Source organism: Podarcis filfolensis (genome assembly GCF_964270895.1).
Source record: "Podarcis filfolensis genome assembly, chromosome: 8".
Taxonomy (NCBI): Eukaryota; Metazoa; Chordata; class Lepidosauria; order Squamata; family Lacertidae; genus Podarcis; species Podarcis filfolensis.
Window position 1 is genome coordinate 69,383,882 of NC_139611.1, and position 21,284 is coordinate 69,405,165.

General features: G+C 48.4%; 1 protein-coding gene and 1 long non-coding RNA gene across 2 annotated transcripts in view; both read right to left on the minus strand.

The window, feature by feature from the left end:
- The window catches only part of LOC310769239, a 526,120-nt gene that overhangs the window by 160,731 nt on the left and 344,105 nt on the right, over nt 1-21,284 (minus strand). The gene's annotated exons all lie outside the window — the stretch shown is intronic.
- Nucleotides 2,372-21,284, minus strand: part of FOXO6 (forkhead box O6) — a 119,272-nt gene continuing 100,359 nt past the window's right edge. The window contains exon 2 of the mRNA XM_083627273.1: nt 2,372-4,039. Within this exon, the coding sequence (XP_083483399.1) occupies nt 2,573-4,039 (1,467 nt within the window). The 3' untranslated portion in view covers nt 2,372-2,572. The remainder of the gene's footprint in view (nt 4,040-21,284) is intronic.

A 21,284-nucleotide genomic window follows, 5' to 3' on the forward strand; every position in this document is an offset into this window, starting at 1 on the left:
TGGACAAAGCATCTGATCTAGTAGGACAATGCAGCTCCCCTGTACTCCTGCACGGGGTGTCCTGGCGAGGAGTATGGGACCTTCCCTTGTCTGTCACTTTCCTCCCTCTCCTCAAGCCCTTTCCTGTTATTAGCCAGGCTTAATGTGGATTTTGGAGCCCAGCTCTGGCTGATGCAAAGGAGATGTTTCTAGGGGGCTTAGCTCATGGGCCGGTGACTTACTGTAACAACTTCATGTTGAGTTCCATCACCTATATTTCGGGGGTTGGGGGGAAGCACTGCTCATTGTCTTCATTGCCATGATTCAAAGAAGAGGAACAAGTGGTTCAAAATAAGCAAATTTCTTAATTTTCCATGTTCAGACAAGCTGACATTGAATCTCTTGTTCATGGAGTTTTGGCATCCCTGGACAGGCCCAGCCTCCTTTTAATAATCAAGCAAGGGGGTGTCAAGGAGCAGCTTTGGAAGTGACATCATAAAGACAGGGTGTCTGGGTTGTGGGAGAGGAAGTGAGGAAGTACGTGCTCCACACTTCCCTGCTCCCAAAACACACACATCTCATCAAGCGTTCCCATGAGAGAGAGAGGCAGAAATCTCACTAGAGCTCTGTATCCAGGCCCATGTTTTTTGTGCAGAAGGTCCTAGGTTCTACCCCAGGCATCTTCAGATAGGAAGACCTCTCAATGAAACCCACAAGAGCCTTCTGCCAGCCAGTGTAGAGAACATGGAGTTCGATGGACCCAACACTCTGTATAAGGCAATTTGATATGTTTCATATCACAGAGAACAGGAAGCCCTCAAATAATGTAACATCCAAGCCCTGCCTAGCTACAACTAGAGGTGCTATCAGAAACTGATCACATTTCCAAACTCTGCAGGCTACTGACACCTATCCTTATTGTTACAGGGTGAACGTTTCAGATGGCCCAATTGATAGGTCCTGACTTTGTGCAAAAAAAGTATGCTGATATAGACAGAACCTATGGCTGTCCAGCAGAACTTTGTATGGCACTGCAGTACTTTTAAGAGCTCCGCACTGGGGAGAAACTCTAGCTTCACCCAGCACCTGTTTTCCCTAATCATCACTAACATCTGTCCACCACTAACCTGCTATGGGCTGCCTAAGTAGAAAACTAGTTACTTCGAGGTGTCTTGGGCTCCTTCATTTTCAGCCTTCGGACTACAGCTTTCATGGGAAGCCACATCACCTCTCCTAGCCTAGATGATCTTGGGCTGGTCAAATTCCAGATTTTTGCCAATAGCCCTCCTTCTCCACCCCTGTGTCTGTATCTCGGTTTATTGCACCTTCTTCCCCACTTCCTGAATCTTTACTGCCCTCCTCGCTTTACAGGCTACAAGGTCCTGCACATACCTAGCAAGGGTAGCATTGGTGATGGTGAGCCTTCGCAGGCCAGAGGGTGCATACCGCCAGAATAAATAGTTGCCATTGCTCCCCATCCCTGCCTCCCTGCTTACCCTGGCTGTTTCCCAGGCCAGCAGCAACAGCAGTCGCCATGCCAAACCTGTGGCTGGCTCTTAACATAGCAGTAAGTGCCACTCATGTGTGCAAAAAGTTGTGCAGTGCTTGCGCACTGAAGCAAACCCATGCTAGCACACATGCCTCTGCTTGTGCTGTACGCACACACATTTCATGCCCCCAACTGCCTGTTGTTTCTTGTTGCAAGCATGGGGTTGGGGTATGTGTGAAAAAGCTGGCGTTGCTCAGATCAGCTTCCCTTTGCACAGTGGGCTATGGAAACCACAATGTCAGTTGCTGGATCTACAACAGTTGGGGGGAGCCCCTCCCTTCTGCACCAGCCATGCCATGAGTGTGATTGCAGGTGGGAACAGCTGGGCAGGGATGGTAGCAGAGCAAACTGCTGCAAGCTTCTCCCCTGAAGCTCTTGGTGCTGCTATCTATCAAGACCGCGCAGAGCCCCGTCCCCCACCATAATAAAAGTAAGGGGATCCTAAGCTACTGGCCTTTGCCAAAGGAGTGTCACAGATGGGCAAAGGCCAGGAAATGGAGCTAGGGTGTCCAATTAGATTTGAGCGGTACTGAAAACAATTAGGAAAGGGGTGAATGAAAAGCCAGAGCTGTCAATTCACTGAGGCTACCTAGGCCACCGTGGAGACCCAGATGACTCTTCTAGCCACAAATCACTAGTTCCCTCTTTCTGTGCAATAGTGCAAGTGCCCAGGAAGGGAGGGGGAGGGAAGGGGGAGGGAAGGGGGTGGGTGGGCAGCAGCTCTGCAATGCCATGGCTAACTTGTGCCTATTGCACACATCAAAGACAGATCTGACTTACTGCACGATACACCTGGCACAAGCGAGTAGTCGCCGGTACCTTTCAAAACATTTTACCCTACATTGCGTATTTGTGTATTTGTGTGTGTGTATGTGTGTATTTAGTGTTGTTGTCAAGTTTAAACAGATGGCTCTAGCCTGGCTGAACAAATGAAGGCAAAGAAAATAAGAAAGGCAGAGTAGGGCGGGGGAGAAAGTTTGTTTCCACACACACCCCACCCTCTCATCCTGCTGACTGGTGGGTCAGAGTTGTCTGAAGCAGGTCTCACCCTGGCACCCAGCTCTGATTGGTGGGCTGCGGGGCGCTGGGCAAAGTGGCCATGTTGAGGCCGTTTTGCGGTGGAAGAGCTGAGTCAAAGTTGAAGTCCATCTCGTCGCTGTCCATAAAGTCGTTGAGGATGATGGACTCCACGTCGCACTCCAAGCTACCGTTGAACATGTCCAAGTCCAAGTCTGCTGGGAATCTGTCCTGGCCCAAAACAGGGGTGTGCATGGCTTCTGGGTAGGGTCCCTGCAAGGAGTCTAGCAGACTCATGTGCGCCCCTTGGTTGTTGATGTAGGAATGGATGTGCCCGTGATGGGGCATGGCCACCATGCTGCAAGAGTCATTGGGCAGGCTCATAAGGCTGATAGGAGAGGGTAAGGCACTGTTGCTGAGCGGGTGGTGGTGGTGGTGGCTGGCTGGTGACGGGTGGTACAACGCGTTGCTCTTCATGAGGGACGACGAGTGGGGAGGGTAGGGGACAAGACCTATCTCTCCGCCGCCGCCGCCACCCCCGCCGCCACACACAAGGGGGTTTTGTCTGTGGCCGCGGGGTGGCCCCATGCTGCTGGCTTGCGGCATGTGCGCCTCGCCCTCTTTGTGGGCATAGGAGATGGAGGAGAGCAGGTCCTGCAAGGAGGCATTGCGGTAGGAGTTCATGGGAGCAAAGGTGGCCTGCTTGTTCTCCTGGATGGTCTGCATGGGCAGGCGGCGCATAAGGCTCATGGCCGGCTGGCTGTAGATGGTCCCACAGTAGGTGCTCCCTCCTCCTCCTCCTCCTCCACCTCCACCTCCTCCTCCTCCTCCCCCAGCGCCCACAGCAGAGCACTTAGAGTTGAAGCTGAAGCTGGAGTTCCTCTGCCGGAGGCCCCCGGCGGGCAGCGGCTGGGCAGGGCTCATGCTGTAGTTGTCCTGCAGGTCTTCCAGGAGGCTCTCACCAAGGCTCTCGTTCAGGTTGATGGTGCCGGTGAGATCGGTCAGCCGGGGCATCTCCACGGAGCAGCGGGCGTTCAAGGAGGGGGACATGGTGCTGGACGGGCTGGGGTACATCAGCGGGGAGGACGGAGTCCCGTCATCCTCTTCCAGCTCGTCCGGCTCGTGGTTGGCCATGATGGGGGAGAGGCGCCCGCTCAAGGTGCTGGCCGAGGAGTTGGCCCGCGTCCGGAAGTCGGCCCAAGCGTCGTACTCCTCGCTCGCGTGGGAGTTGGGGCTCTCCGACCACTTGGCCTGCTGGCTGACCGGGCTCTCCTCTCCGCGCTCCTGGGCTGCCTGCAGCTGCTTTTTCTTGCTGGCTTTGCCCTTGATCCGCAGGAACTTGCTGTTGTTGTCCATGGAGACAGCTCGCCTGCGGGGCGTCTTGCCGGTTTTGCCCCCTTCGGGGTTCAGCATCCACCAGGAGCTCTTGCCCGTGCCCTCATTCTGCACGCGGATGAAGCGGGTGTGCAGAGACAGGTTGTGCCGGATCGAGTTCTGCAGACAGAGTGGGAGACAAAAGAAGAAGACCCCCATCAATACCAGCCAGAGAAGCAGCCCAAGCTCACTGTACCATCACACATGGCCACCAGTGTCAGCAGCCAATGCCTCTACACCTTCAAAGTTATCAGAAGAACATCAGAACAGCCTGCTGGATCAGGCCAGTGGCCCATCTAGTCCAGCATCTGGTTTTCACAGTGGCCAACCAGATGCCTACAGGATGCTCATAAGCAGCAACTTTGTAGTCTTAAGACCTTAAGCCAAGGGACTCTCTGGACCTCTCTGTCTGACCCATGGAACTCTCCCCAGTAATTCCCCCCTCTCTCCAGGCCATACTCTTCACTGGTCCTGGTTTGCACCCCAACATTTTTGCCTGGCTGGAAAATGTTCGTGAACCACGTCTGGGTGTGCATGTGAATGTGAGTAAAGGGAAAATAAAAAAGGTATAGGACCCCTGGACAGTTAAGTCCAGTCAAAGGCGACTATGGGGTTGTGGTGCTCATCTCACTTTCAGGCCAAGCAGTTCAGGCTGGCGTTTGTCCACAGACAGTTTTCCGGATCATGTGGCCAGCATGACTACACGGCTTCCGGCGCAACAGAACACCATGATGGAAACCAGAGCGCACGGAAACACCGTTTACCTTCCCGCCGCAGCGATACTATTTATCTACTTGCACTGGCATGCTTTCGAATTGCTAGGCTGGCAGGAGCTGGGACAGAGCAACAGGAGCTCACTCTGTCGTGGAGATTTGAACCGCCGACCTTCTGATCGGCAAGCCCAAGAGGCTCAGTGGTTTAGACCACAGCGCCACCTGCGTCCTTGTAGCCTTCTATGCACAGGTGAAAGATTATGTTCAATGCCCTGCCCACTTTTGCCTCTGGCACGTGGCCTTCGGAAAGTTGTCGAGAAGGATTGTGGCCCTCAGGTTGAAAATGGTCCCCTCCACCTGCCTTCAGGGTTTACAACTTGCTGCTCTCCACCCCTCCCCCCATTTAAAAAAATCACCAGCGCACAAGGTTTGAGGCTCAGACTAGATGTTGTGTCTCTTGTGTGATTAGCAACCACATTAGCAGATTTTAAAATTTAATACTAGTCATGTCTGTGTGGGGTGATTATAATCAGGACCACAGCACATAGGGAGGAGAGGTTTAACCCTTTCATTCTCCACCCCGATTGCAGTGAAGGGCTGCCGCTAGTGTGGCAACCAGCTTTAGGGTAGAGAAGGGAAGCTCCCACTGGTGACAATGGAAGCTTTTCCCCCTGCTGCCTCTGCAAAAAAAAGAATGGCTAACTGCTAGGGAGTTAACACTCCCTTCTCTGTGCACTGTAGTCCCAATAGAAATACAGTAGTCCCTGAATGTATTCTTCGGTCACATCCACAGCATACATTGAAAGCAAACTGAAAGCACATGGCTTTCCCCCAACAACTTGGGAACTGTAGTTCCCCACACACAGAGCTCAGTTCCCAGTACCCTTAATAAACTATAGTTCTCAGGCTTCTTTGGCAGAAATCATATACTTTGTTAAATGTCCTTTAAATAATAATAGTAATAAAAAGCCCTGAAGCGGTTGCCAACCATACAATAAGCATAAACTTCTGATTTGGCAGCATTCTTATCGCCACACCGATTTCAAGACTCAGACAGTGCAATTGTGAAATCAGGGGATTATAAAGGGGAGTCTCCTTTAAAATTCTTGATTTCTTAAAATGGGGGTCAGGTATTTTCGTGACCCCAGACCCAGGTGCATTAAGGTTCAGCATTAAATTATAGGGAAGTAACCACACAAGACTTCAACAGACCCATTCTGTGTTCCTGCAGTAGGTGAGTGGGGAAAATGTTCTCTCTCCCACCCCAAGAGAAAAGTCCTAATTCTATACACCGTCTAAAGCACTCTTTTCTACTGTAGATTCAGGATGGGCAAAATAATTTCTTCCCACACATCATATTTTATAGAATTCATTGCAGAGAGAGAGAGAGAGAGAGAGAGAGAGAGAGAGAGAGAGAGAGAGAGACTACTGATGTAACCAGCTTGAAAAGGGGTGTGTGAAAACATGCTTGGGGGGGGGGGGACGTTACATCTATCAAGGGGTCTATGGTACCTTGATAGAGGCAGGGCACCTCTTCCTTGGTACAACCAATCGAAGAGGGCTGTTGCCTCCCAGAAACATCCGATTGGCTACTGTAGAAAACAGAATGATGGGCTAGATGGACCTTTGTGTCTTCTTCTGCCCTTAGCTGATTATGGCGCCACAAACTATTCCTAATGCAACTGCTTCTAAATACCAAATTATGTGTCTGTAGTCCACCCCCACTCCTGCTGACACTTGGGGTGTTCATACATTACATTCAACAAGTGTGCAGTCAGTGTGTCTGTGTACACAATTAGTTGAGCTGCACAAACAAGTTATTTATGTAAAAAGCATGGTCACTGGATTGTATCCAATTAAGTTCTACTCACAGTAGACCAGCTTAAATGAACCTATGTTAGCTACATTTATTAACTTCAGTGGGTCTTCTTTGAGTAGGAGTAGCACTGGCTACAACCCAGTGAGCGCAACATTTGAGCTGTGCAAACTAGCAAGTGTGCACCCTTTCACTTGCACATGAGTAAGCACCGCTTGTTCAGTGCCATGTGTGAACAAGCCTAAGGCAAGATTCATGCCATGCATTTAAAACCCTGTGATAGCACTTTAAAAAGACAGAGCTTCCCCACCCAAAGAATCCTGGGAGCTGTAGTTTGTTAAGGGTACCAAGAGACACACACACACGCCGTTCCCTGCCCAGAGCTACGATATTCAAGGTTGGTTTAACAACCAATCCCTCTTCCCAGGGAATTGTGGGAACTGTAGTTTTGTGAAGAAACCAGGGGTCTCCCAGCAACTCTCAACACCTTTAACAAACTACAGTTCCTAGAATTCTTGGGGGGGGCGTGAGGAAGCCACGACTGTTCGAAGTAGTACCATAGTGCTTTAAATGTATGGTATGGCTGCTAGGCTTGCCACCTGTTCTGTAAAATACAGGATTGTCCCGTATTTCAATGTAAAATGCTACATCCTGTATTGATACAGTTTTGGCCTGTATTTCAGGTCCTCTCTCTCTCTCTCTCTCTCTCTCTCTCTCTCTCTCTGCCAAGTTAGGGATCCTCTCCAAATGCATGTGTTTGAAAGGGTGTGTGAAAGGTCATGTATTTAAGCTTTGCGTAGCCAAGCACAGACAGATGTACAAATTCAGATGGGGGGCGGGAATTGTCCCCCAACTGCCCTGCCCCACCCTGTCCTGAATTTTGCCAGAACAAAGGTGGCAACTCTAGATGTGCCCTAAGCACAAGGAACTTCCTGCTCCAGGTAGGAGTTGGGCATCATTCTTTAACAGTCCCTGAAGACTGGAGATTGTTGGAAACAGCCTGGCTACCCTTTCCCAGTTCTGCTTCTCCTGGAGAAACAGCCACTTTTCTGCTTCACTCAAACACGACATCCGTGCCTGCCCAGACGCTTGGGCAAGTTGGCACCCCGAGAGATCCTTGAGTGCCCCATTCAGCGGCTCTGTGACGGAAAGGCCTCTCCAGGTCCCCCATTCCCATGGCAGACAAAGACCCTTGCAGCAGCTGGAGCTGCAGCTATGCCAAGGGCTCTTTGCCATTGGATTCATCCCCCCCTTTTTTTTATTTTTTCAACACCATCCAAAAAAGCAAGCTTAAACACGGCAAATGGAGTTGCGGCGGGAGAGGGGGGTGGGCGGGAGGTAGCTCTCTCTGCTCTTTCAGCTCCCAGAGATGCCTTTGATTCTAATGCCTGGCGGGCAAAGAGAGCCAGCAGGGAATTTGATCCATGGCAAGCGTGGGACGCTGAGAAACTCTCGCCTGTGACCTGTGGATTATTCCTCTGCTTCCATCCAAAGGAATTTTCCCATGGAATTCTCAGTGGGGCTCTGCACAGCTGATTAGCCTGGCAGACAATAGCGAGAGGCAAAGCGCTGCTGCCGCGGACTGCGTGCGTGTTGTGGTCCAAAGGGGATGGGTGGCAATTGGATTCAGCCTCTGGTGCAAGCAGCAAGGATATGGGAGAGACCTCAGTCATGCTGATATGAGGTAATGCATAGGGCGGTGGATGGTGCCAGCATCAAATATTGGCACCTGCTGAGGCTGGTGACCAGTAGGAGGCCCACTGCCAATTCCTGGAACATCCTAGCCCCACGGCTGGTGCTCCTTGCTCTCTGCCACCAGTTCACTCGCCTTCTTTGAGCATCTGGGCAATGAGATGAGAGGGGGGGGGGAAAGGACCAGGAGGGGTTTTTTCTGAAAATCTTGACCATTGAGCTTATCCTCATGGATTTTGTCTAATTCCTTATCTTGCTCCTTGACCTCAAAGAGAAGCAAACACACACAAACACCTCGGTTCCACTAAAAATAAAAACAATCATTGAATTATTGTATATTTTGGATTGTGTCCAACTTAGGTCACATTCATGCCATACATTTAAAGCACTATGAAGCCACTTTAAGTAGGAGTAGGAGTCATGAGTCCTAACATCTCGCACCAACCTCAGTAAACCACAGCTCCCCAAATCTGTCCAGGCAGACCCTTTTGGTGAAATAATCCATCTCTACCTCTCAGACTAATCAATCTCAAAGGGTCGATATGAAGATAAAATGAAATAGTCCTTATTTCCTGCCGTGCCCTTGTTTTAGAAAAGGTGGGGCACAAATGTGAGTAGCTACACCCCCAACTTATCAGGTGTCTTTGGTATGAAGCACACCTCTTGCCTCAGTTTCCTAAATCTGCAAAATGGGAATGCTTCACGTCAAATTAGAGATGGGAAACACTGTGTATACCCTGTACTTTAAACATACATTCCAAATCTGGAGCCTTTATGAATTATGCAAAATAATTTACATGCATCTGCTTAGTTTGCATAATTTATTCAGTTTCCCCTAATTGCAGCGGCAGGCAAGGAACTATGAACAATTTTGGAACCTCGGTCCCTGACTCCTGAAATAACTTCCCGTTCAGCCTCGCCCTGGATTCTGCAATTGCAACAGTTGTTCCTCCTCGCACACTTCCATCTTTACCTCCTTAAGGACTAGAAACATGCATGCTTCCAAACAAAAACTGGGCTTCTCTGCATGCCAAATCATGTGCTCATGTAGTGCAGCTGGAGGATATGCAGAGGGAAATCATCCAGAGGCCAAAATAGGAATTGGAGAAATGAGCATAATTGGTGCCTGATTTAGCTCTCTGTGGAACTCCCAGGCTGATGGATTCCAGCCTCAGCAGAGGCTGGTTTTTTAAGGAGAGGTGAGCTGACTGCTCCTTTAGTCTGGAGCTGAGGAGGTGATCTGCTGGGGCCAGGGCTGAATCTATCACACAAGCACCTGCATCAGACGTGGGGATGGGAGCACATTTCCAATATTGCCTGATGAGAGGACGGCTGAGGAGTCTGCAGAGAGTTGGTGCCATGCCTCTGTCCAGAGGCATACTAATGAGCAGGCAAGCAAGTTACAGGCCCCATATATCATATTATGTAATGGCTTACTTCTCTGCACTTCATTTATTTGGAGATTGCTCGCAGGCTGGCACCTTGCCAGCAGCCACCAAATCCAAGTCTACAGAAATCAATCTCGCGCTGACTGATTAAGCCGTGTTTAGAACTAATTGCTCCTTCGTGTGTGGGGAGAATAAATTATGGGCTTTCATCTCAGCATCTTTAAAATGCAGTGGCAGGTAGGGTCTGGCTGTTAACCCCTTCCATCCTGCAGCTCAGAACCAGCAGGCTCACCTGGAAAGAGACAGAGGGAAGGAAAAATACAGAATCCCGGCTATGGAATCGAAGGGTTTCTTTCAAGCACTGATTCCCCCTGCACATCCTCAAATGTCCTCATCTGGGTGCTCTTGCCAGCAACAAAGGAGCATCATGTCCCTTTTGGGGCACCCAGGAAGAGAACTGCACCATACAGAGGAAGTTGTTTTTAATCAGGTCTGAGTATTGGTCCATCTTAGTGCAAAAATGACTGGCTGGGACTGCAGAATCTCAGGCCGGGTGAGGTGGTTTTTTTGTTTTGTTTTGCAACCCCTGCTACCTGGTCCTGGCACTGAACCCAGGACCTTTTGCATGGCCTAACACTGGCCTATAGTCTTTTCCTGATGCCATTTGTCACCTTGCTGCATGCATACAGCCTCTGGCTCCAGCCAACCAGGATTAGATCCCCAGGTTGCAATTCTCTTATTGCAGGGGAAAACCTGTGGTCCTGCCGAAGTCTTTGGACTCCAACTCCCATCAGCCCCTGCCAGCATGGCCAATGGTCACTCAGGGAGGATGGGAGTCCAATAGCAACATTTGCATGTGACGTTTGCTTCACTTTGTAGAATATGCTATCTCGGGTTCAAAAGCTGCTCCGAAACACCATACTTTAACCAGGACCGCTTTTGTTATTCCCTAGTGGGAACAATGAAGTTTCCAACCCCACTGCCACCACAAAGAAAGGGCTGGGTGGCTTTATTAGAGGTTGTGCTGTGTTAGATGTGATCCCTGATACTGGAAAAGAAATCACCACCAAAGAATCTGGCGCACCCCATTCCCACTGTCACAGTGCCCTAACTCCCAGGTATGTCATTGGAGGGTGATGCACTAGACAGAGGTGCTCCACGGTTCCAAACAAAAGCAGCCACTGAGCTGAAAATTAGAATCTCAAAATTGCAGAATTCAGTTTTCACTGTGAAAATTCAGCTTTAAGGGGAAGCCTTTAAAGAAAACAACATCAGCAACAATCTCGGAACCTTAAACACTTTCTCACTAATTGAAGATGATAAAATAAGGTAATAGGTTGTGTGAAATACTCCTTTTACAATTTCCAGAGGGGTAGCTATCTTACTGTTAAGCCTTTTTCAGCAAACACGAACACTTGTGGCACCTTAAAAGCCAAGTGATTTATCGTGGCATAAGCATAGAACTTACTTTCTTTAACCCCTAAGTGCAACAGCATAAGAAACACAGGAATGCCAAAGCAGCAGCAGGGAGAGAAAAATGGACCACAATGCAGAGAGGTAGCAAAACGTTGCCAGCAGATGGCTGCTCAGAGAGTTTGTGCTTGCTTTCCCCTTCGACGACCACTCACCACTCCTCTCCAGCATGTTTTCAAGCTCAAAATGCTGTCCTGTCCCATCTTCGTAACTAAGGAACCTGCTGTTAGTATGGTTGCCAGGTCAGGAGCATCCCAGACCCTGAAATTTCAGGGCCCAAACATGAAACCTAGGGGGTCCCTGGAGATGGAGGTTAATTGGGAGAGAGGAGAGGAGGAGGGCAGACCCCTCCCCAAGTGGTTGCAGCCGGCTCTTGCCAGGCTGAAGCTTGCAAGCTGCATGCACTGTTGTTGTTGTTGTTGTTGTTGTTGTTGTTGTTGTTGTTGTTGTTAGACGCTTTTGCCCACCTGGAGCTTCAGACCCTCTGTCTGCCGCCTGTTAAGGACCAGGCAAACTCGGAAACCTAAGGTCAGACCTGGAGATTTGGCAACACTAGCAGTGAGAGAGAGATTGAGAAAGAGGTTGGTGACTGTCCCAGCCCAGACAGGTCACACTGAGTGCTTGTTCTCCACCAATGCTTGGAACAGGCACTCCCATAGCTGCACAAAATGCCCCTTTGAAAAAAACAAAACCCACCTAAGAACATTGCTACAGCTACTCTTTCCCCCAGCCAGAAGAGGCTGCCATGTCTCTGCGATTCATGCATGAGGGGACCTGCCAGAGGCAGTTAGTTGCACAAAGAATCACCCTCTTCCCTCCCACTGCACCTCCACTGCCTCTTTGGAAAGGAATGTGAGACGCCGAGAACCCTACACGGAAGCATGATGGCTGTGACAGTGCACCCAGACAGCAGACAGGGGAGCTGTACAGGGACTCGGAACTGCAGCTGGATCTGACAATGAGCCAGCCCTTTTGAGGGGTGCCTAGGGAAAGTTTAGGAGGAGGTGCGGGATGACTTGCCAGACAAGTCGTGCTTGGTGCCCTCATCAATCTGGGCAGTTTTTGCCTTTGCCTTCAACACTGAGGAAGTGCTCGGATTAAGCAGAGGAGGGAGCTACGTGCCCCTCCCTTCACTGAATCTGCAAGCCACACTGCAGAACACAGCCTACCTTTCTGTTTCTGATTAATCCTAAAGTGAACAGATGATTTGGGGTTTTTTTGCACACTTTAGTACCAATCTGACCCCATTTCCTTTCATGTTTCATCTGCTGCGCCTATCTCCCTTGCATTCAATCTCGACACTATTGTTTCATAACAATATTGCAGAATTTAATTGCTCCGAGCCATCCTACATGATGTGATGAATGGAAAGGCAAGATGAAAAGGTTTTTTTGGGGGGGTGGACCAGCTACTTCCCACTTTCCTGCTGACACCACCAAAAGGCTTCTATATCAAATTTAGCTTCCACTAGGACCAGGGATGGGGAACTTGTAACCTTTGTGATGTTGATGAACTACAATTCCCACCAGCCCCAGCCAGCATGAGAGGAGTTGTAGTCCAGAAACATCAGGAGGTTCCTCATCCCTGCACTACATCAACTTGGTACCCTCTAGATGTTCTCGGATTACCACTTGCATGAGCATCAGCCAGCATGGTTGCTGGTCACAGGAGGAGGGAATACAGTCTGGAACATCTGGAGGGAATGCAGTCTGAAACATCTGGAAGGCACAAAGTTGGGAAACACTGTCTAGACGCCCCCCACCCTCACCAGGGAGAACACACCTTCCAGGAGAACAAGCACCCAGGCTAGGACTGCTTCTGGAGAGCAACCATCGTCCCACCTGCCCCCCAAAATGTTTGGGGCTTTGCTAGAGTTCCAGTCAAACCCTTGGAAAATCTGTGAGTGTCCATGATCTCTATCCCTGTTTCCTCTCCCTTCACCTCCCCTAAGGCAAAACTATTTACCTTAGGGAAAAGCAGTGGAGAGAATCTTTTTCCCCCACTGGGGACTCAGGCTGTAACTGCAAATCTCAGGAACCCCATTGGGAAAAGACGCCATTTGCCACAGAGGAGAGATCCCAGAGGGCCAGCAGGAACTGGTGTGCAGAGCATCTTTTCCAACCAGGGTGCCTGAAACTTGTAGTCTACTCTTATTCCAAGCAAGAAAAGGTGAAGCCCTTGCTTGGGACATGGGTGCATAAAGGGCTGCCTGCTCCTGCATCACATTGCCTGCATGGAAGCGAGGGCTTGTGACAGCTGCAAACCGTGACGGCTGTGCTCTGCCTCCACTCTGAATACCAGTTGCTGAGGATCACGAATGGGCAGAGCTGACCTTGCACTCAGGTCCTGCTTTGAGGCTTTCCATATGCATCCGGTTGGCCAGTATAAGCGGGGCTGGATTTAGGTTTTATGAAGCCCTAAGCTACTGAAGCTAATGGGGCCCTTTATATTTCCAGCTGTCCTTTGTCAACAACAAATGGTCACTGTTTTTTGTGTTGAATATATGCTATATGGTAATTTATGGACCTAATAGGTATCTAAAGCCATTTGCCCATGCTGCCATGCAACCAGTCCATGCAGAATGTAGGCACCCTATATATAGAAAGGAGCAAACCAGTGATATTTTAGGGAGCAAGCTAGCAGGCGGGGCCCATTACTTACATCATAGGAGCCTACACAACACAAAACACTGTTGCTGTATGTAGGTTTTATTTTATTTGTTTTTTATCTTATATTTTGGAAATGTACATCCATTTTTCCCCCTTTAAATTTTTTGGGGGCCCCAAGAGAGTGGGGCCCTAAGCTATAGCTTGTTTAGCTTATATGTAAATCTGGCACTGAATAAGAATGTACCAGATGGGCCATTGGCCTGACCCAGCAGAGCTCTTGTTAAGCTCTTATGGATGATAAAATCTCCCACCAAGGCCCTCCTTGGAGAAAATCTCCTATCAGAGATCAGAAGGTTGGGGACAGCAATGAAGAGACTTGTTGTTTTTTATAGGACACCTTCCCTACCCCCCAAAAGCTCACACCTGCTGCCCACTTTTTGGGATTGTTTAGGCACCAAGTTAAATGCTTGTCCCCATTTGGCATTTTAAAGTTTCGTGTTTTAAGCAATAGTTTGCTAGGAAATTTTTCCACTTGGCCATTTTATTGGTTTGCTGATTTATTTATTTATTATTATTTTTTAAAAAAGATATATTCAGTGCTTTTATCTGGGGGGATACAGGGGGACGCATACCCCTAAACATTTTGTGAATCTAAGTTTGGCCTCATTGAGGGGCAGCATTTCAATATCAGTAGGAAAATGAGAGTACCCCTAAACATTTTTTTAATAGAAAAAAAGCACTGGGTATATTGTATATTTACATGCTTTTCAGGAAACGTGTGTTACAGGGTGGCATTTTAATAATGTAAATAAATGAAAGGTTTGATTGTTGTAATTGTTGTTTGTGTGTTTTTTAAAATCGTGCTGTAAACTGCCTTGGGATAACATTTTATGAAGGAAGATACACACACTATATATATATATATATATATATATATATATATATATGGGAGAACATACTGCCTTCTCCTCTGTTCCTAGTTGAGATGCTTTGGGTGAGGTGTGCCTCGGGAAAGAAGAAAGGAGGAGGCAGTGGGCTTCAACATCACAACCGGCATGTTTTATGTGTTGTGGAGGGAGATGGGATTGTTCATTTCCTGGACTGGAATGTGAGGCAGCAAAATTAGGTGCAGTTCAGGTGCAGAAAAAGACATATCACAACAGGTCCCCTTTACCCAGGGAGATGAAAGCAGACACATCAGCTGAGACTTTTTGCAACAAGGAAAGTGGCAGGGAAATGCAGTACAGAGTAACACTTGCTTTGATGCCATGTCCTCTACTCTCCCTGCAAACAAATCGGGATGAACGCTCAAGGAACATGTTGACTGGAAACTACCTTGATCTCTTCTTCTTTTGCCTAAAAATGCCCAGTTCCTTCAACCTTTCAAATGTCCTCACCAATCTTTGTTTCCTGCCTCTGAACACATTCTTGTTTGACTATGGGCTCATCCAGACTTTTGCTTGTTCTGCCGCTTTCCCCCAGGAAAACCTGCTCTTCAGCGCTGAATCAGAGCAAGCGTCATCCAGGTTTTCCGCAGATTGAAGTTTGCTCCGATTCAGCACTAAAGACCAAGTTTTCCCAGAGAAAGCAGCAGGGCACACAGAAAACCGCTTGGACCCATGCCTTGAAAGTGCAAGACAAGCGTATCCCTATATCCTTTTCAAAGAGCAATGCCCAGCTTAAAATTGCCTTAGTTTCCTTTGCAGCAGGAGCATGCTGCTGACTTATGTTTACTTTGTGATTGACTAGCATCTATAGATTTTTTTATCCTGAACATATGCATATTTTTCTGCCAACTTTGCATTTGCCTCTGTTGAATTGCATTTTGCCCCAATCACAGTTTTCCATTATATCGAGGCCACTTTGAACTGTATTCCTGTTGTGGTGCTAGCTACCCTCCCAACTGGATGTCAGCTGCAGATTTGCGAAGAATTCCTTCTACCTTTTCATTTAAGTCATGATAAAAGTACTGGACCCACGACAGAAACTCACAGCAACCCATTCGACCCAGTTGCCCAGCCACCTGAAGACATCATCATCTAGCTTATGTTAAACCAGTCCGTGAAGCAAAATATCATGGAGAACTTTGTCAGATGCTTTGCTGAAATCAAGATAAATTACATCCACAGCATTTTCACAACCCCTAAGCTAGTAACCCAATTTAGAAAAGGGGTGGGGGGAAGAGTGAGAGTGAGAAAGAAAGATAAGATTAGTCTGGCAGGATTTATTCTCCACAAATCTGTGCTGGCTTCTACTAATCACTCCATTATTATCAATTAATATTTTATTGTTTTAGCTTGGTGTTTTTTATTGCCTGTTTTATTGATTGAATATTTTGCATTATTATGTTTCGTACTAGCCATAAGCCACTCTGAATCATTTCATGCACACACATGTGAGCCAGAAATAAAATAAAATAAAAATAGCCGCCCGTGTATCCCCCTCATGTTAACAGTGTTCACCACAAGAACCTTACGGGGGAGGGGGGAGCGTAGCTTAATGGGTGGGTCTCCCTGTTTCTGTAACATGAGCAATACTTCTCAGCATCGCAGGATACCAACCCACAGTGCCACAGCTGGAGGAAGTTCAAGCGTTGCCAGCAGCCGGCTGCAACATCGCATGGCAACAGCCAAGGTGGCCAAATCTGTACAAATGAGTTTCTTCAGTCTGACATGATGTTAACTGCTGTTCCATTTGAGGTGGCCACTTACACATCACAAAAAAGGGACAGGAGATTTGCATCAAATCTGCATGTGCTAAAGCAGTAGCCTTTGCCCTTTCCTGATCCAGGACCCACCTTCAACCCAAGAACACATTTGGGGAGCTAGTTCTTTCTTTCTTTCTTTCTTTCTTTCTTTCTTTCTTTCTTACCGGTAGTGTTGTTGGGATGCACTTTAGATCAGGCTGTGATCTTGCAGTACTTCCTGACCTATCATGTGCAACTGTCTATGGGAAAGGAACAGGGCAAGCGGGGAACCCACTCAAATCTGATCCTAGGAAGCGTGAGTCAAGCAGAAAACCACTCAGACCCATGCCTTATAGGCACAGGACAAGCAGAAGTCTGGACGAGCCTTAAGTCTCTCCCCAGGTCTCCCCAGGATTATGCCTGAGCACCCACCCTAAACATATTGTCTCTGTAAAGCAAGTCCTATTGATTTTGATGGAGATGACTTTCAAGTAAGCATGTTCCAGTTTATTATTCTGTCACAATCTGCACGTGGAAAGTGGCTTTCCAGCATGTAGTCCCAGGGAGCTAGGCCAGGAATTGAGGGAGGTGTACGTTTTCTAGGGGAGGATTGTCACTGGGACTGCCTGTGGGGAAGGAAAGCTCTAGGACTATACTTTTTAAATAAAATTGGTCACCTGGGGCACTGTACGGGGATGAAGGTTGTACCCTGGAAAATAAAGAGTTGGACAGCACAGAGGCTATAGAAACTACTCAGGAAAATGGATCATATGGTGTGTGTATTTTACTGGTACTTGCATAGCCTGCATTCAGACAACCATATATTGGCTTATTAAGCTGAGATATGCACAAACCTTTTGCTCATACATGAAACCTCGTTCTCTCCTCCCTTTGGTCCAAGCAGCAGTTAAACCAGGAAGCTTCTAATTGAATACTTGCTGCTCAGTCCACACCCGTGTGTCATGGTCTCCAAAGTCAGGCTCTCGCACTACCCTGAGGAAGATGTAAGGGAACAGGAATAACAGGCTGTTCCACACAGGGGGAAGGGACTCAGCTCCCCACCCCCTGTGACCTGCTGGCATATGGATGTAGTTCTTCCAGCTTCCTCAGACTTGAAGGCCAGGCCACAGATAGCATCCTCATTTCCTCCACAGGGCAGACGTTTGTGCCTGAAACACCCAGAAAAAGGGTATTTTAAGTTAGCACAGCCAACTCCACAGGTAGTTGGGGCCAGCTATAGTATAGGCCTTGCCAGCCTACATAAGGCCTCAGATGGCTCCAGCTCTCTGCTGAAACAACATATTCCATAGCTCAGCAAGTAGAGCCCTGCTCCCCCCTCTTTGGAAGAGGCTCAGTTTATCGCTTCTTCCAAAAGCTCCACCAGAGCAGGATAATCCGTGTTGCATCCAAGTAAGTCATGCTCAGAGTAGACCCACTAAAATTAATGGACCTAAATTAGGCACTGGCATTGGCCCAACTCTCTTTAGGACTAGCATTGGATCCAATCCAGAGAAACTATGGTTAATGTCTTTAAAACAAGCCAGGATTTTTAAACATTGGTTTGAAGTTGGTATAGTGCCCAGGCTTGATCCAAAATGGGTAACTACAGTTTCATGGTTCAGATTAATCAAGAAACTATGGTTAATTAGAGGCTTCCTAGTTTAATTGTGACTTATGCAACGTAAGGAATGATGGGAAGGGTCTTAATGTGCAAACAAATGGCCAGTGCATATCTTGGCTTAATAAACCGAAATATTATAAACTGAACCAGCTCATAATGTGGAACGGGTCCTCGATGCTTTGTGGGCCATGTTTGTGTGAGAAATATTCTGCATGTGCTTCACCATGTTCATGTGATGCTCTGTACTTTTCTGTCCCTGCCTACTTTTGCCAGTTACAGAAACTCTGGGTTCTGTTTCATTTTATTGCTTTTAGTCATGTGAACACGATTTTTAGCTCCTGCCTTGGGGGCCTGTCTGAGCAGGTGAGGCAAGAGGCCAGTGCCGGGAGAGAGGGGCAAGTAAGGACAGGAGTGCAGACATGGAAAGGTAACGGTGAGGCCACCTGGAACCTTCCCTGCCCTGAAATCCCCTCACAGCCAGAGGGAGGGAGCCAGAGGGAGGGAGCCGTCAATCAAAATGCCTCCCCAGCCTGGCTCAAGCTCCTAAGCCCACATATTTTTGCCTTTTTTAGACAAGCCTTGTATATTAGACATTTCACCCTTTCAAAAGGTTCCACACACAAAAAAAAATTCACCCTGCTTACTTTGGCACCGGCAGGCGTGGAGAACAGCTGCCCAAGCTCCTGGGACAGATGCAGGAAAGGAGAACTGCACACACACACACACCCCACACACACCTCCAACACCTCCTGCCCCCAATTCCACGGACGATGCTTCTGTGGGCGAGGGAAGATTCCTGCCCTACATTCATCAGCGCCGAATGGGATGGAGGCTGCAGTCTTGCTCTGCGAAGGAGCTTCATTAAAACAAGGCGTCAGCAGTAATTAAGGCTCGGCTCAGCAGAGCTGAGGAGCCAGTGCCGGCTCCATGAAGGACTGCGTAGGCACTGGTGGCTGGACCAGAAGAGCGAGTGCAGAGGTGGGAGTGACTAGGACAGCAGGCTTAATTAGTGGAAGGGAAAAAGCTAATTTGCGCTTTGCACTGCATCCCTGGTACCAAGAGACCCGATGTTCCGGCCCTTAAAGGCAGCACTTGGAGATGCACTTACCCCCTGGGGACTTTGCATTCCCAGTGCCATGACACAATTATTTTTTATTTGTGTGAGTTTTGTTGGCGGGCTCCTGCTTGGGAGCCATATAGCGACTCTGGGAAGAGAGAGAGAGGCTTTCTTTCAGAATAATCACCCACACTTAGCTCCCACAGCACCCTCTAGCAGTTTGCCGCTTGCTGTTAGCTGCCACGCAGACAGACACAGGGACCAACGACCAGCCTCACTCCCATGATCTTTGCGGGATGCGAAGCAGCAGCCGTGCACGGAGCAATGAAAAGGAAATCTCCTGCGGTTTTCAAGTTTGGTGCGGACTACTTCCAATTCCCGAGAAACCGCTCAGAGCTTTTCAATCACGCACCAGGAGGCAATGTGACCTTCTCCTCTGAATAGTTCATTGCTCTGTGATGCTACTTAGCCATAGAAGAGGGCAGCTGTGTGAGAAAGAACATGGGGAAGGGTCGTAGCTCAGTGGTAGAGCATTGGTTCAATCCCTGGAATCTCCGGGTAGGGCTGAGTACGTTCCCTGCTTGAAATGCTGGACAGCAGCTGCCAGTCAGCGCAGACTATGTTAGATGGACCAATAGTCTGAAGGCTCATCCAGACTGAATTCCACCCGCCCTGCCCCCCACCCCGTGCTTTCTCTGTGAAAACCCACTCTTTCCAGCTGAATTGGAGCAAGCAGAAATCTGCATGAAATCCAAATTGCTATTTGTTCTGATTCAGCTTTAAAGAGTGGGTTTTCATGGGGAAATTGCTGGCAAGGGGTGGGGGGAGCACTCAGACACAGTGCTATAAAGTGCAAACCTGTGCCTAGAAAAAGTTAAGTGTGGAAGAGCCCTGTCTCGGTAGAAAGCAGCTTCCTCTGTTCCCAGGCAGAGAGGAAAATGGAGCAGGAGGGAAACTGAGTCAAATTGGGACACACGCTTAAATGGCAAGCTTGCAGCAGACATGGTCCAGCACCTCTGTGCTGGAGCGTAGATGATATTATATATGAAGTGTGTGGTTTTTTTAAAGCAGCAAAATAATTGAATTTTGACTTTTTACAATGTTGGGCCTTTGCAGGCTGGGCTTTTGACATTTGAAATTGAAGGGATGCTTTAAAAAAAAACACTTTCATAAATTTAAGGGTCTTGCTAAATTAAGTGCTTTACTTTTTGTTGCTGCTGCTGTTGTTTTAAACAATCATAACACAGCAGCATGTACAACTGAGATGGGGGGGAAACACAAGGGAGGATATAAATTCAAGTTTTTACAGTGTTAGCATTCAGAATTTGCTTGAGTTTTAAATAAAATTCATTTCGGCTCTGTTTTGGAAATTCATGTAGCCTTGGATCGGTGTTCTGCATGTTTGCAAAGAAGCCCTCCATGCCTGAAAAGGACCCTGCAGCATAACTGGTCAAAATCCAGCTCTGTTGAGGAAAGAAAGAGCAACCATAAGCCATAGATCTCCTCGCAGCCATGCTCATACTGTAGCCAATAATGCTAAACAGAAAGGCAAATATGCAGCCCCAACGTATCTATCACCACTTCTCCGGGACACACGATCTCTGGAGCCAAACAAGCACTTTGAATAAAAGGAGCCAAAACTGAAATGCAGCTAAAAGCAAACAGGAAGAAGTCAGGATCAAAGCAAGACTTCGCTCTCAAAGAATTGCTCTTGCAAGGGTAAAAAGGCCTGTTCTGGAAGTGGTGGCCTCTTTTCTTGGCAGTGGCACCAGGATGCGGTCCTGGCAAGACTGGTCCATTAGGGCAGGAGGGGCATGGTCCCCACTAGCCGCAGTCTGCCCTCAGCTGCCCCCATCTGCCCTTGACATGCTGCCTGAGGCTGATGGGTGTTGGAGTCCAACAATGTCTGGTAACCAAGGGAGGGAGGGAGGGAGGAAGGGAGGGCTAAACAACCATAGGGAGTACTGTCAACCGCTAGTGAGGCAACACAAAATGGTTTGATGGTTCCCATCTTTTCTTGCTTTGAGTGTCCTTCTCCATTAGAAGTAGCTAGCCAGCCAGCCAGGAGATGCAGAAGCGATGGTTGCATGCAGTTTGGTCAGAGGAATGGCCAGAAGGTGCCACTTGAACCCCAAGCCAACCACACTGAGAGTGTCAGAAGATTCTCCATGTGTCTTCATGGTGCAGCCCAAGGATGCTACACCAGTGCTACAAAGTTGGGACCTTTGGGAGCCTTCTTGCCCTTGGGCAGACCGGGCTGTTGCATGCAGTTAGTGAGGGTAGCAGCAGGTCTGGGCTGCTTTTTGTTCA